A 14,566-nucleotide genomic window follows, 5' to 3' on the forward strand; every position below is an offset into this window, starting at 1 on the left:
AGAGACCTTCAGATTTAAGCCAAACCTTAACTTGTTTGTTGAGTGCTGATAAAATGTTGACTGCTGTGTGATCTTTAAAGAAGCCAGTGTTGCTTGGTGAGGCCTGAGGTAGAGCCCCCTGTCGGGTTGATGGGTTCTCTTTCCTTGGTGTCTCATGGATACAGTTGTTTGATAGATGTAAACAAGTAAAACATCCGATAGAGTGGGTTGAATTAATTTTTTTCTGAAACATTTTCTGCGGCCTCTGTTTTCTGTGACATTAATGGTACTTCCCAAATTAGCGTTATTTTATGGTCTTTATGAGGCTTTGGATGCAAGCTGGGGAATGCATCGAGGAAGTCGGTATGCCCATAATAGCTCTCTGAAGTGCTGCGCTGGCCATTAGACCAGTGGCTGTTTGCTTTTTCTACAAAAATCTGGAAATGGTGACGAGTTGTTGGCTGGGATGTGAAGGGACATCAGAACATAATGCTAAGGGGAGGCCAACTTCGGAGTTAGGCCTGTACGCAATTTGACTTCCACCACTTAGTAGCACTGTGAGCTTGGTGAGATCACTTAACTTCTCTGAACCTCAGTTTCCTCATCTGGATAATGGGGGTAATCAAGCCTACCCTCATAGGGTTATTGAAAGGATTAAATGAGACACCTGTGCCTGCCATGAAGTTAGCTTCCAAAATGTGGCAACTGCCACCATCAACCACAGGAAGCAGATTGTCCTTCTGGTTCCTCGATGGCATAAAGGGTAGCGTAACATCGTTAGAACTTCTGTTTCTTACAGTACTTCCCCGTTCTCATCAGCTCTCTCTCTATTTCAAAAATACAAAGATTTATTTGTTGGAAGGTGACTGAGGAACCAGCATGATCCAACAAGCAGCTACAGATGGTTCTTCTTAGGGCTTGTAGGAAAAGCTCCTCACAGCGATGCTGTGGAATCGGCACAGCCACTGGACCAATCCTTCCCACTTCGTTTTGCCAGACTGTTGCTGACAGCGGGGCTCTCCGGAAGTTTCTAGCCTCGGGAGAGTGCCAACCGCACCACCATTGCATCCTTGCCCATTTATCACTCTGAGCTTCCTTTTTAGTAGCTGGTGATAGACTATTCGGCTTCTAACTTAGTCATCCATTTCCTTTTCTATTTCTGTTGCCATCGATAGGCAAATGGGGATTATCCTATTTCAGTGGGTTAAAATAGCACCATGATATTATTTCTGATCATTAACCACATGGTCAGTAAACGCGTCATCTCTTTCTCTGGCTTGGGGCGGGGCCTTCCACAGGATCAAGTGTCCCACACGGTAAGACCGCCAAGGGTCTCCCTTGATTGAGAAGCCAGGATTCTTGGTCTAGTAGCGAATGGCCGGTGGTGCCAGAGGCAAGGGTGATGAGGCCACATCTTTTGGAGGCGGGAGGGAAGGGGACCAAAGCTCTCTGCCGCCTGAGGGCCTGAAAGCGGATGTGCGCCTCCAGGCTGCCCGTCCAGCTCGCCCAGGGAGGCCCCTCTTGAGGCTTCTCCCGGGGAGCAGGGGGACCATGCATGGAAATGGCACACCTACCTCACAGTTGCAGGGGAAGCTTTTGTTTTATTTTTCTCTTGCCGCATTAAAGTATTTGTCTTTCTTTCTTTGTAGTGTAATATTGTTAATGTAAAACAATTTGCATCATGACACTTTTATCACAGTTTTCGTCTTTTTCTCAGTATGTTGCATTTCTCACCATGTCTAGTTCATCACAGCTACAGTGTGTACATCACAACATTTATCTTAGGCTCAGGGTTTTACTTGTTTATAAAAATTGTCTTCTTTCAGCCTGTATTCACTCCATTTAAGAAAAAAAAAAAAAAGGCAGCCAGAAACTGTTTTGGTCCAAACTCCAGTAGTTATCACATTCCTTGCTAACTGTCCTGCGTATTTATATGTCTCCTAACTATTACTCTATGTTTCAATGACATTTCTCAGTTTTATGGCTCGTGGAGGTTGTGGGAGCAGCTTTTGCTGTTGAAGCTGCCAAGCCAGGAAGGCCCTGTGGGGCTTTGGGAGGTGAGGGGAAGAGACAGAGCTGTCCCTGTGGGTCAGGTCTAGGTGCCGAAGTTGAGCGTGTTGGATGAGCAGAGTGCTGGATTTTACACGGGTGGCCGGAGGCGGAGGAAGCCACAGGGTATCAGCGAGGCTGTGAGTGGGACCGGCAGCCAGGATTGCTCAGGGGGCCGCTGGCCGGGAGCTTCAGGGCCTGGGGCTCCTGTTACCGGTGATCTGTGTTCGGTGATCTGTGTTCCGGTGTTCGCTGGCAGTGTTCAAGCCCCGGCCTCCAGCTGTTCAAGCTTTGGATCCTACTCTGTGCTTTAGGGAGACTGCTTTTGACCCTTTCCTCTCTGGCGAGCAGAAATTGCTAAGTGGTCTGCTGCTGCACTGGGCTTGCATCAGCTCAGTCGCCTCATTGGAAAAATACAGTTTCCAAATCTCACAGGGGCTGTGCAGACCAGCTCCCTCCCCATCAGTTCAGCCTAAGGCATGGGAGCCCAGGGCCAAAGGATCCCGGTGTCCTTGGGCATTACAAATTCCCGGACAGTCACTTAACAACCTAGTTCTTACTGTTCCTTTGCTGGAAGCCCACGTCAGGAGCAGCTTGGAATTTGAGTGGATTGAGCCCGGCATTGGAAGTAAAAGGTTCCGCCGTCAGACTTTGTGTCTAGCTCTGACACTTCCCAGAGGTGTAACCTAGTGCAAGTTCCTCACTTCTGAATTTGGAAGCCTCCATGGAGAAATTAGGATTTCTATAGACCTCTGAATGCTGGCAAGGTTCAATTGAGTGGTGTTTTTACAAATATTCCCATTTTACAGAAAACAGGATTCAGCGAGCAGCATGCCTCCAGGCACACAGCTCACTGGTGTTGAAACGGGATAGAATACAAAGCCTCTCATGTTAGCCCCACCCCCTTCGTGCCAGACCCTGAGGGTTCCCGTCACAAAATATGAAGCCGGTGTTAGCCAAAGATAGCTGTAGAATACAAACCTTGGCATCGTAAAGTTGACTTTGATTTACCAAGATGCTGAAGAGGTAGCCGGATGACTTTTAAACCTATGGGAAGACTACTGGCCCTTCCTCAGCCCGACTACTGCTCCTCCCTCCCAAAAGCATGACGACGATGTCTGTGTGACACAGGTACCCAACTTTGTAAACGTCCTGGAACCAAGATGAGATGACCAGTTCCGTGCTTTCAAAGGCTTTCTAATCCAGGGCCCCACCCCCGTCCCAGAAGTCCTGCCTGCCTGAGGCCAGTCTTCTAAAAGCTAACCTCCCAGTTTTTTGCCTGTTTCTCTGGCTGATCTGGGAATGGCTTGATCCAATAGCAGGATTTTCCCCAGTACGGAAGGAGGCAGACAACAAGCCACTGAGTTTCTAAGGCCACTCTTGATCTTTTTCACCCCTTTCCCCTCCCATATGTTACATTTGCCTAGGTTTGAAACATCTGTTCCCAAAGAGGTAATACTTGCTCCTCGTTCATTGCCTAGCAATGTGGACCAAAGTTCATGTGACATATTGCAGAGTATGTTCAGTTGCAAATGCTATGTACAGGCTCTTTGAAATGTAGCATGTATGGCACCATGTGACACATGGTTGCCATGGCAATACACTTTTTGGCTGAACTACAGCATAAGCCCATGGAACATACATTGCTAATATGAGACTCTGCCCTGTGCTAATGCATAGGACACAGCCAATCTGGGATCTGGGACTCAAGGGGTTTTGCGTGCAGCCCTGGTGGCAGGTGCCCTCTGCCTGCGTGTGCAGGGAAGATGTGACATCCTCCCTTTCCAGTCCTGTCTCCCAGGCACAGGCCATGCTGTGCATTCTGCCATGCATGGAGACAGCATTTGCTTAAATATCGGTTTGCTATATTTTGTATCAAAGGGGGCCCCAGCTGAAAACATTTTATTTTGTAAACTGAAGTGAAAAATCAGTTTATGGCAGATCTTTTTTTGAATAATGACATTCTTTTTCCCAATTCCAGAATTCAACAGTCATGAGCAGAGCTGAAAATTTTAAACAAGTTGAGTACCTCCTTATTCATGGAACAGCAGATGGTGAGTTTCAGTTAATTAGACTTTTTAGTATCACAGACAGGTTTGCAATTTCACTACTGACAAAACAAAAGCATGAGGGGCAAGACTGTTACATTTACTTCAATAAAACAGTGTTGCTTTCCACAACTCACTTGTCTTGGGCTAAATGGGATGCTAAGTCCTAGAACTTCAAATAGTCCCTTTCTTCTTGTGCCTTTCCCACCCTTCCTATCAGAAAAGGAGCTGCTATTAGTTACTTTATGTTTCCTTTCTCTCTTGGCAGATAACGTTCACTTTCAGCAGTCAGCTCAGATCTCCAAAGCCCTGGTGGATGCTGGAGTGGATTTCCAAGCAATGGTATAGCAAGACGTGGTGGGAACAGGGGGAACTGGCTGGTGGGGTCTGGTTTCCCCTCTCTGGGCTCCTTCTCCTCAAGCAGCCCCAGGAGACAGGGACAGAATTAAAAGGGTTTTTATTTTTCCAGTGGGAAGCTGGAAGTGATCTCCTTAAGCCATAGGCAGAATAATGTTCAATGCTATTGAGACTTGGGGGTCGAGAAGCACAATATTGCGTATCTGGGGAGTGTCAAAACACTGCTCTCCTATCCATTTGATCAGTCTCTCCCTATTCTGATTCAAAAGTAATTGCTTAGTAAATGTGTGGCAGAGTAACTCTAAAGTGGAACCAGTCTAATGGCTCAGCTCCAGTATGAAAGTCCATTTCTGTCTAGTACGTATTACTAGCCATTCTAACAACAGCAGGACGTTAATAATCAGCACACTTCCGCTTTGCAGTCGCAATGTTACCTGTTGTTGAACCACCACAGGTAATGAACAATTAGGCTTGTTTTACAGAGTTGGAAACGGCTAGAGCTGTTGTTCCCTATAGGGAAGGATGTTTCTAGATATTAAGTCAAATTCATTTTCTGCACTAGACCTTTTCAGGTTGAGAAGAAAAAATAGATTGTGTATATAACATATGTATGTATATGTGTATATTTATACGTACATGTGTGTTGCACTATTTTTGTGTAAAATGCTTTCTTGCCTCTATTAGCTGCTTTCCCTCACTACTCACACACACATCCTTTGCTCTGTGATCAGTTCAAAGGGTGCCCACCATATAGGAGTGGGACAGTTATTTGATACCCCCTCCCCCCCAAAAAACCTGGTATGTATCCTTTGGATCAGACTCTTTTAAGAGGTTGAGGTTTATTTTTCTACTACTCAAAGACAAGACATGATACTTGAATTAGGCAATTTTTTACAGTTTATGTCTCTATAATCTACGCTTGCTTGGTAGTGACTTCCTCCTTATTTAGTGTAGGATGAATTGATAAATCTTTGCCTCGGGTCAACTTTCTCATAAAGTTCAGACATACAGATAGAAAATTCCAGTGAAAAATCAAACTGTTTGCAAATAATACATTTATACAAACATATATGAAATATTGAAATGGATTTTTCTGGTTCCTTGGTAATATTAGGAAAGAGTGCTTTTAACAAACTCATTTCTTATAGTTTCTCTCACTGCAGTGTAGGAGAAATCTGACACTTGATAACACTTAATTAAAACTAGTATGCTTAATGGGATAAACATTCTCTCCCATGCATGTTGTGGTTCTGTGCCCTTTAAGTCACATCTGAAAATGGATTTGGATAGTTTAATTAGAACACGTGTATACCCTTAAAATAATGTTTTAATCCAATGTATACTTGTGAGAGCTTACTTAATTTTTTTTTTTAAAAAAGAACACAATTCACATCCTAATTCTGACCTTTTTCTCTCTATGCAGTGGTACACAGACGAAGACCATGGAATCGCCAGCAGCACAGCCCACCAACATATATACACCCACATGAGCCACTTCATAAAACAATGCTTCTCTTTACCTTAGCACCTCAAAGCAGCAGGCCAAACCTTATTAAAAGCCATTTTCGTTCTGTCTCAAAACTGCACTGTTAAGATGATGATCTTGAAAAAAAAAACCACACAAATCAAGAAATTCAAGGTTACCTTTGTCCCCAAATTTCACATCTATAACCCTAAGTAGGGACTTCTGTCTTCCCAGATTATTAGCTTACTCAAGTTTGAATTATTCTGTTTTTGCTTATTATTTAAAATCATTTCCACATCAGTTGCTGAAACAACAAATATGAGTTGTTCTTATGGGAGCTCTGCATAGGTTCCCTGGGAAGCATTTATCTGTTTCTACCTGAACTCGTCCCAATCATGCTCTCTTCTTTAAAGGGACGGATGGCAAGATACAGGCAGTGATGTCCCTGAAGCCGGGGTGAGAGAGGGAGGTTTAAGGAAAGAAGCGAGGCAGCGTGGCTGGGAAGCCGAACCCGATGACCCAACCAGGCTGCTGTCAGCAACTCTTGGAGGAGAGCTGCTCGCAGCCAGAGGGACACAGGTTTCTGAGAAAGATTATTTAACCACTCTCAGGAAATCATAAATGCAAGCACTGACTTCTGAGTAAAACCACAGCAGTTGAAAAGACTCCAAAGACATGAGAAGGAAACTGGCAACAGAGCAAGGCCCGCAGGTGCTGGTTATGGCTACAGGTGCCACGAAAGCACGGCAAGGGTGAGGGGAAGGCTCTGCCACCGGGCTTCGCAAAACACGCCTCCTGCTGAGGGGGCAGCCTGGGACTGAGGTGAGCACATCAGCTGGCCCGGTGACAAGGTGAAATGTCTGTATCATCACACCTTCTAACTTGAAGGAGTCCTCGCATCAGTTTTTCTCATGTCATTTCTTTGAGCGGCTTAATTACCAGGGTATTTTAACTTCCTCGGACTTGTTTTTAAAACCTGAAACTGAACCGCAAAGTGATGTATTCTTTGTCCCGTACTACACCCTGTGGCATTTCTCCTGGTCATCGAATAAATGTTCCTTCATTTTTTCAGAGGTAATGTGTTTTGTGTCTTGAATGAGACCTAAACCACACTGGCATATGGACACGCTTATCCAGAAAGGCTCTTGTTTATTTTGCTTGTTATCCCAGACTGCCTTGTAAACATGGAGAGAGTTCAGTTTTTGTAAAAAAAAAAAAAAAAAAAAAAAAAAAAGCCAGATACATAAAAATGTGTTAAATTAAGCAGTTCATAGGGTTTTTATGTAAAACACATACAATCTCTGTTAGCCCACATATATATACCTTTTGAAAAACCCAAATAATTTTTAGTTTTTATGTTCTTTATAATTTTATTCCAGGAAACTACGATGAGGCTCATGTTAAAAAAAAAAAAACAAAAAACAAATAACATCAACAATATCAGCTCAGTACAGGTTCAGAAAAAAATTCAATTATTTAAGGTGCTAATTATTTGTGGCTGACACATCTATATTAATGAAAGCATAGATTTCAGATGCTGAATTTAGCCTAGAAGATAACTGAGGAAATGTCTTTTTGTTCCATTACCTCCAAAATGGCCTCATTTTTTTTAAAAAAGTTGATTTGATGAACTCAGACTTAGCTTCAGACCATTTGCTGGAAAAAGTTATCTCAGAGTGAGCTCCAGCATAAAAATCTAAAAGTAGAAGAAGTGGAAAAATCTATCAGTTCAACATAAGACCAGTGAGTCACACATAGGGAATGGACAGAGGGTTGTGAAATTCAGCTTTTGTTTTACTTTGGGACCATGCCATTGAATAGCTTCACCTTAAATCTCAAATCCCCCTCATCCATTAGAAACCAATTGACCTTCAAACCTATAAAGCCCCTGTCATAATTCTATTTCCTAATAGAGTTCGGTCACCATGAATAACTAGACCAATCTCTGCAGAGTTCTATATCCAGAAACAGTCAGAGATCATGTGTCCATATCCTGTGCTGAATTAATAGTCACAAAAGCAAAGTAAGTAGAAATTTTAATTGAAACCAAATACTGTGCAATATCAGATGTTAATAATATCAGATATCACACAATATCAGATATTTAACAGAAATCAGACCACTGTACAATAGTAGGCATTGTATAGTATCAGATACTACACGGATATTAAGACCATTGTGTCACATCTGATATTGTACAACTATTGCACAATGTCAAAACTATACGATTCATTGTTTCTTTAGTTTCTAAACACGTTAAATGTTTTCTCTGGAGCCCAGAAGTAATGAAAAAATCCTACCATGTATCTTTAACATAATGAGAGTTACAGAAGTTAAAGTAGATTTCATTTGGCCCTCACAGGGCAAGTGTTACTCTCTAATAAGGGTTTTTAATTGGCTTATTGGAAAAGGAAGGCAAATAAAGATATTGACAAATAACTTAGACATAAACAATCTGAGGCTAAGCTGGAGACACACAGGAACCAAGTGTGCAGCACTAAAATATGCAGACTTGCCTGCCATTGACCATTGCGGCCTCAGCAGGTGCACGGGTACTATGACCCCTATCACACACAACCCGTTGGAGCGCACCAGTGCCCAGCAGCAGCACATACACTGAAGGAAAGGAGCGATAGTCACATCTCTTCTATGGATCCAGAGTTTAAGTTTTGCTCAAGATTTTTAGAAAGTCACATAAAAATTATTTATGCACATTTTTAGAAATCTTGCTAAAAAGGATGATATATATCTCCATGCTTCCTTAAACCGAAGGCATAGAACATAATTCAGTGCATCGTTATGGACTCAATGCCACCACCATAAAGATCAATGGTCACATCAGGCTGTGTGTCATTCCAGGCATTGTCTGTCTTATTCACAGGTGGTCACTGAAGCTACCAGTGCTACTACTCGGCAGTCGCTGCTTTTGATCCAAGTTGAAGTGAGAATTCCAATTTATAAAACTACTAGATCTGCACAATATTTAAGATGCAGTAAGTTCTAAATGAAAAACATACCAAAACACAAGGATGGCCTTTTTCATAAGGTAAGAGAATTCTGTTGGTGACTTTGTGACAGGTCTTTCAGCAGTGCCCGAGACCCCTTTTACACACATCCTCAATGGTCTGGAGTATGTATTCAGTATGTCTGAGGTACACAGGTGATTGAGAATGAGAGACAAATGTAAGTAGTAAAGCATAACATCACTGCCCATAGGAAATGCTCAGAGCGTGGTATTATTAATAAGACCAATGTCGTGCTTAGTAGAAATTTATCACCTTTCTCCATGTCACCTTTCTGCGACAATATTAACATTTAAACTTGAGAACTGGAAGTAATAAAAACAGTAATTTCCCCACTGCTAAATTGAGAAGAGCATCTCTTCCGGTGTTACAGACTTTAAACTTCAACAAACCCAATGAAATTTTTTGTTCTTCATAATCTTTCATCTGAACAATTTATCCCAAGTTTGTCAGATTATTTAAAACACATATTTGGTGAGAAGTGGGACCCATCAAATAACTAAAACCCTGATTATTTCATGAAGTTTCTCCTCTCCAAAGTCATGATGCTTGTGACTTGTGAGCAAAGAATTTCACTGGGCATGTTTGGTTTCCAGCGTTAATCACAAAAATAGGAGTCACAAAGAAAATGTAGCGTACTGAGAAGAAACATTACTCATCTTCACTTGATTCTGGTTTGCGTGACCCAGAATGAGTACCCTGTTAAGGAGGAAGGCAGTCACTCCTCGCCTCCTGCTGGAGACTCAGCGCACTGCAGCCTGGATAAGGTAGACATGGGTTAGCTTCTCGGCAGCACCGTTCACAGTGAGAAACGTTTTGAAGAACACAACTTAGTGTCTTTGGACCCCAGTTTCTTAATTTGAAAGAAGTACAAAAACGCCAACCTCACATAATTTTTGCCTTACTGTGAAGATTTGTGCATATGCTATGCCGGCACTGTATCCATGCGGGCACCTTCATCCCCCGACCCTTCCCCCTCCTCCTATTCACAGCTAGTTAGCTTTTTCTCTTGGTTTGTCACTCCATTTCTGACTGCATAGATTACACAGTTCCCCACCTTAGACGCCTGTGTCTGCAGGTGCTGGGTTCACGAAGGTGTTCAGTAAGCAATTCGCTTTTGCTTCTATACTGACATACCAGTGAGAGTCTTTTTTTGGATCTTTAATACATTCTTAATAAATTGAGCAGCAGCATTTTGTGATACATTTTACTTACTTAGGATTCTGTCTGTAGCCTTTCCCACCCGGAGAAAAATCCAAACACCAACCTAGGCTCTGGAAAGTTACAAAAAAGGGATCAAACACTATTCCTAATTTTTAAGAAGCTTATAGACAAACGGAAAGAATAAGTCACACGGCAGAAATCTATAACTACACACACTGGAAGCAAGAGAACCAACAAACAAAGCTAAGTCTATGGTAAGAGCTCTGAGATGAGTGGGGGGAAAAGGTGGGCAGGGAAAGGTGATTTCTGGATTCATATGAGCTGCCATTGGCTGAATTTTATACTACACCTAAATTTCTTTAATAGTCTCAGGATTACTGTTGATATCATGCTTTTCAGAACATCTTTTTTTCAATACAACCCAAACCATATCATATAAAGAAATATTCTACATGAAAGGATTTATAATGAAACTATTGTGTTTGGAGTTACTAACCTACCTAAGGAGTCTGCTTACGCCGGTTTGGTTTCAGTCACAGTAACAGTTTAGAGACCACTCACAGAGCCTTTGGCTTGAGCCTCAGAGTCCTCCTGGATTCCTAAGGAAATGATTCCTTTTTTCCCCCCACTATCCTCTCCACTGTGCTGCTAGAGTAATCTTTCCAAAAATTCATGCCTTTCCATTACTCAAAACTTTTAATATCCTAAAATACAATTTAACATCATTTTATAATGTGATCAACTTGTTTTGCTACCTTTTCTTCAGGTCTCCCTTACTCTCCTAACATTCCACCCTCCCGGGCTGTTTGCTTGGTTCCAAATATGCCACATATCAAATATGTCAGGCTCCAGTTACACCATATAGCTTTACTTTTTTATTTCATTTTTATTTCAATACTGGCATGCGTTTGAGAATCTCTGCAGCTCTTGGAGTAGGTTTCCTTCCCTATTTCCATCCTAATTCATATGCTACCTCTTACATAACATTTTCCTCAAACTCTGCCCTACTCAAAGTTCCATCTTTGAGTTATTCTCTGCTTTCATTATGCAGCCAACTCAGTACATACCGCATCATGCTATTGCTATGTGGCTACTGTGCCCTTAGAAGCGACGACCACAGTTCTATTTTCAAAGCTCCAAGTCAAAAGTGGTGGCCAGCATACCAAAAGGAGCTGAGCTACAGTTGTACCAGTGAACTGCAGCTTTCTGAGGAAAACACCCAAAGAGATCTCAAAAATAAAGTATTACCACTAATCCTTGAATACTGGGCTTCTTCAAGGGGCCTTTCCCAATGGATATTTAGAGAATCATCCAAACTGCTCTCAGACAATTTTCAAATGCTTTTAATCTCATTCCCTTTCAGTTGAATACACAAGGTAGCTTATTACAACATTTGGGTAGCAATCTTGAAACAACAGTAAAATAGTCAGGGGACCAAGAGTGAACAGCTATAGCTAAATAGGAACAGAGGTAGATCAGTGCAGATGCGGCGGGGGGAAGAGCTATACTTTTAGGAGCCAAGAAAAATCCTAAAAGATCTAGGCATTGTGTTGAAAGAGAAGTTGCTTGTGAATTGTCAGTGGAGAGTTTCTATCAAGCTATGGATTCAAACTACACACCAAGGAGCTATTCGATTAATTCTGGGGAAAAACTTCCCAGTATCAAAGGCTGTTAGATGGTAGCAATTATAAAGTATACTCACGAGTCAAGAGAAAAATACTAACCAGTACATTAGAGTTCTGAATGTAATTACTTCTATAACATACTGCCAGATGGCTACAAAAGAATAATGGTCCCATCTGACCCATTGTAACAAACAGGGAGGAGAGAAATTTTAGGAAATGCTTTTTCCATGGCGTGTGTGTGTGTGTGTGTATGTGTGAGGGGGGTAAAAACTGAAGTCTATGGAGCTCTGATAATGGGAAATCCTACTGCAGACCCTGGAAGGTTTTACTAGTCTTGGGAGCAATGCCATTTGTACCCAACTCACTGGGCTGGAAAAATGAAGACATACAACCTACTATAGCTCTCACAATATTCTTTTCATAGGTTCAAATTACCTGAATGCTCTTGAAACAACTGCATCACCAACTTTTCTTCACAGGGGTGTTTAAATATAAATATTATATTCAAAGAATCAAAATGTTCTACATCGATTGACTGACTAACACTAAGGAGAAAAAAGACAAGACACTTTGCATCACAATTTAAAATGTGCAAGGAAATTAATTAGGATAAATATTTATTTCCACATAACATTTCTTAGTTGTGAAAAACACAATATCCTAGTCACATTTACACATTACTTGAAGTTTGCAATAAATTACATTCAAGATATTCAGCAATTTTGACCAGGAATCTGAAATTAGGAGGAAATATATAACACTACATTTTTTCTTATATTTTATATGATTTCAAAATATTAAGATTAACATAGAGATAGCATTAAAATTCACACGAGAACAAAATAACTATAAAAATACTCAGAAATACAGAATTTCATTGGATATGATTGCTTATTCAAATAAGTGATCATGTGAAGGTCTTAATTCACTATGATCATTTGTAACAGAACAGTTATTAATATATTAAAACACTAGGAGGCTGCTTTTAGGACTGACTGGCATGTACAGCTAGTCTAAATCATAAAACAATGGAAATGCTTACAATGTAGTATCTGTATTATAAAACACACAAAGGCAACACATTTGGAATGGAAAATTTCTGTATTTTTCCTTGGCTTTTATAAACACAGACTGTATTAACTGCAAATTATCTGTATATGGTTTAGGTTTATATTCCATAAAAGAGATGGCTCCTCAAAAGATTGTGAGAGGAATTTTTCAGAAAGTATCAAAATGTTGAACCTAATGGAAGTTTTGTTGGGTTTTTAAAATTTCCCTCAGAAGCTTAATCACAAGAGGATTATTTTTCACGGTTCATGTGCAGTTATACACAAAATATATAATTAATAGTTTGGAAAAACCCCAGGGCTTGAATTACTGTAAAACAGATCACTGCAGATTATAAGGTTGATAATCACTGGTCATTCTTAGGAAGCAAGAGCACTATAATATTCCATCTTTATTAACTTCACATTCATCTAAAGAGAAATGAAATACTGTATTTTTAGTAATGCTCAAAAATTTTTAACTTTCCTTCCTCTTGTACAAGCTCAGTAAAAATGGATTCTTTCAGATGGACTGAAATATCTACAGAACCCTCTCAAACAGAATCTGAAATTTTCATTTAAAAGATTATTTTTCTACAACATGCATTCAATTAAAAAGTGGAACAGAGCTTTGCAGAAGGAAAAAATTACAGTTGGAGACCTGTCAGCCTAACATTAGAACATGATTCAGAAGCAGCATTAAGCAGTACGTGACCTTTAGCAGCAGAGTAACTATGGAGTGAAATCTCACGTACAAGGATTTACCATGTGGCCTTCCACAAGTATGTATAGAATAGGTTTATTTGGAAAACATTTGTTTTTAATGGGAGAGAAATTTAACAGCATATTTCTGATAAAGATTTATACTGAAAATCTCACAAAACTTACAAAGTTTTCCGGAAGTATTTCATACAAGCCTAGTATTTGATGTTACAATCACAGCTTGAATCATTAAGCAACCACTACTTGACTCTTTGCATTAGTTTCTGATTCTTTTAAACAAGTTGTCAACAGGTTCTATATTTTTTTTTCAAATGAATTTAAGTTTTAGTTACATATAAACTCTTACGTATTAAATGTGTCGTAATAAATCAAGGAAATGCATAAATACAATTTTTAAAAAATGTTTCCAAACAAACTCTTTGATTGCGGTCTTCTGAAAGAAGTCACTAACGCTGAGCTATAAAAAAAATAAGACGTAAGACTACCTTTCAAAATTCTTCTGAATGAAATGATCAGGTAGCTTCAGGTCACTAGAGTAGGAAAATACAAACTAGGTAAGTATGACATCTCTTTAAGAAAGCTATTGCTCTCATAAAACTAACGATGAGAATCCAGTGTTTACAAATGTCTAACATACAGCAAGGAGCACACAGATTCTCGCATCAGCTATTATATATGCTCACAAGGGTGTCTTACTGTTCAGAAGTTTAAACACAGAAATGAAACAAGTTATTGCACTACTTACAGTATGAAGGTGGATTTGGGATGAGAGACAGAATTTACAATACATGATCAAAGCAGTTTTATTAATAATTGTGGCGCTCTTCTCATATATATGTAAAAAATAAATTGAAGATCAAGTCATAGACAAGTCTCCCTGTCAACACCTTTCCCTGAGTCCGCTTTCTTCTCTTTTCGGCTTTCGATGCTACAGAGGGAAGAAAAGGAGAAATTTATTACTGCAATGGAGCACGGAGACTGGGAGGTCTGCTTGCTCAGACACAAAACCTATCAGCCCCAAAGTACCGCATGAGCCCTTAGCATCGCTCTTTCATGCTGCGAAGCATAGAGAGACAGCAGCAATTAA

The 14,566-nt window shown here is 40.5% G+C and overlaps 2 protein-coding genes across 3 annotated transcripts in view; one reads left to right on the plus strand and one right to left on the minus strand.

Annotated features, from left to right (window-relative positions):
- Positions 1 to 6,971, plus strand: part of DPP4 (dipeptidyl peptidase 4) — a 76,643-nt gene extending 69,672 nt beyond the window's left edge. Inside the window, exons 23-25 of the mRNA XM_077761033.1 lie at positions 4,010 to 4,082; positions 4,345 to 4,418; positions 5,857 to 6,971. Coding sequence (XP_077617159.1) covers positions 4,010 to 4,082; positions 4,345 to 4,418; positions 5,857 to 5,958 — 249 coding nt within the window. The 3' untranslated portion in view covers positions 5,959 to 6,971. The remainder of the gene's footprint in view (positions 1 to 4,009; positions 4,083 to 4,344; positions 4,419 to 5,856) is intronic.
- A 5,334-nt stretch (positions 6,972 to 12,305) lies between these two features.
- Positions 12,306 to 14,566, minus strand: part of SLC4A10 (solute carrier family 4 member 10) — a 203,480-nt gene continuing 201,219 nt past the window's right edge. For both annotated transcript variants that reach the window (XM_077760991.1, XM_077760992.1), the window contains one exon: positions 12,306 to 14,407. In XM_077760991.1, coding sequence (XP_077617117.1) covers positions 14,341 to 14,407 — 67 coding nt within the window. In that variant the 3' untranslated portion in view covers positions 12,306 to 14,340. The remainder of the gene's footprint in view (positions 14,408 to 14,566) is intronic.

The sequence above is a fragment of the Crocuta crocuta genome, unplaced genomic scaffold (genome assembly GCF_008692635.1).
Source record: "Crocuta crocuta isolate KB4526 unplaced genomic scaffold, BGI_CrCroc_1.0 scaffold153, whole genome shotgun sequence".
In the NCBI taxonomy this organism is placed as follows: Eukaryota; Metazoa; Chordata; class Mammalia; order Carnivora; family Hyaenidae; genus Crocuta; species Crocuta crocuta.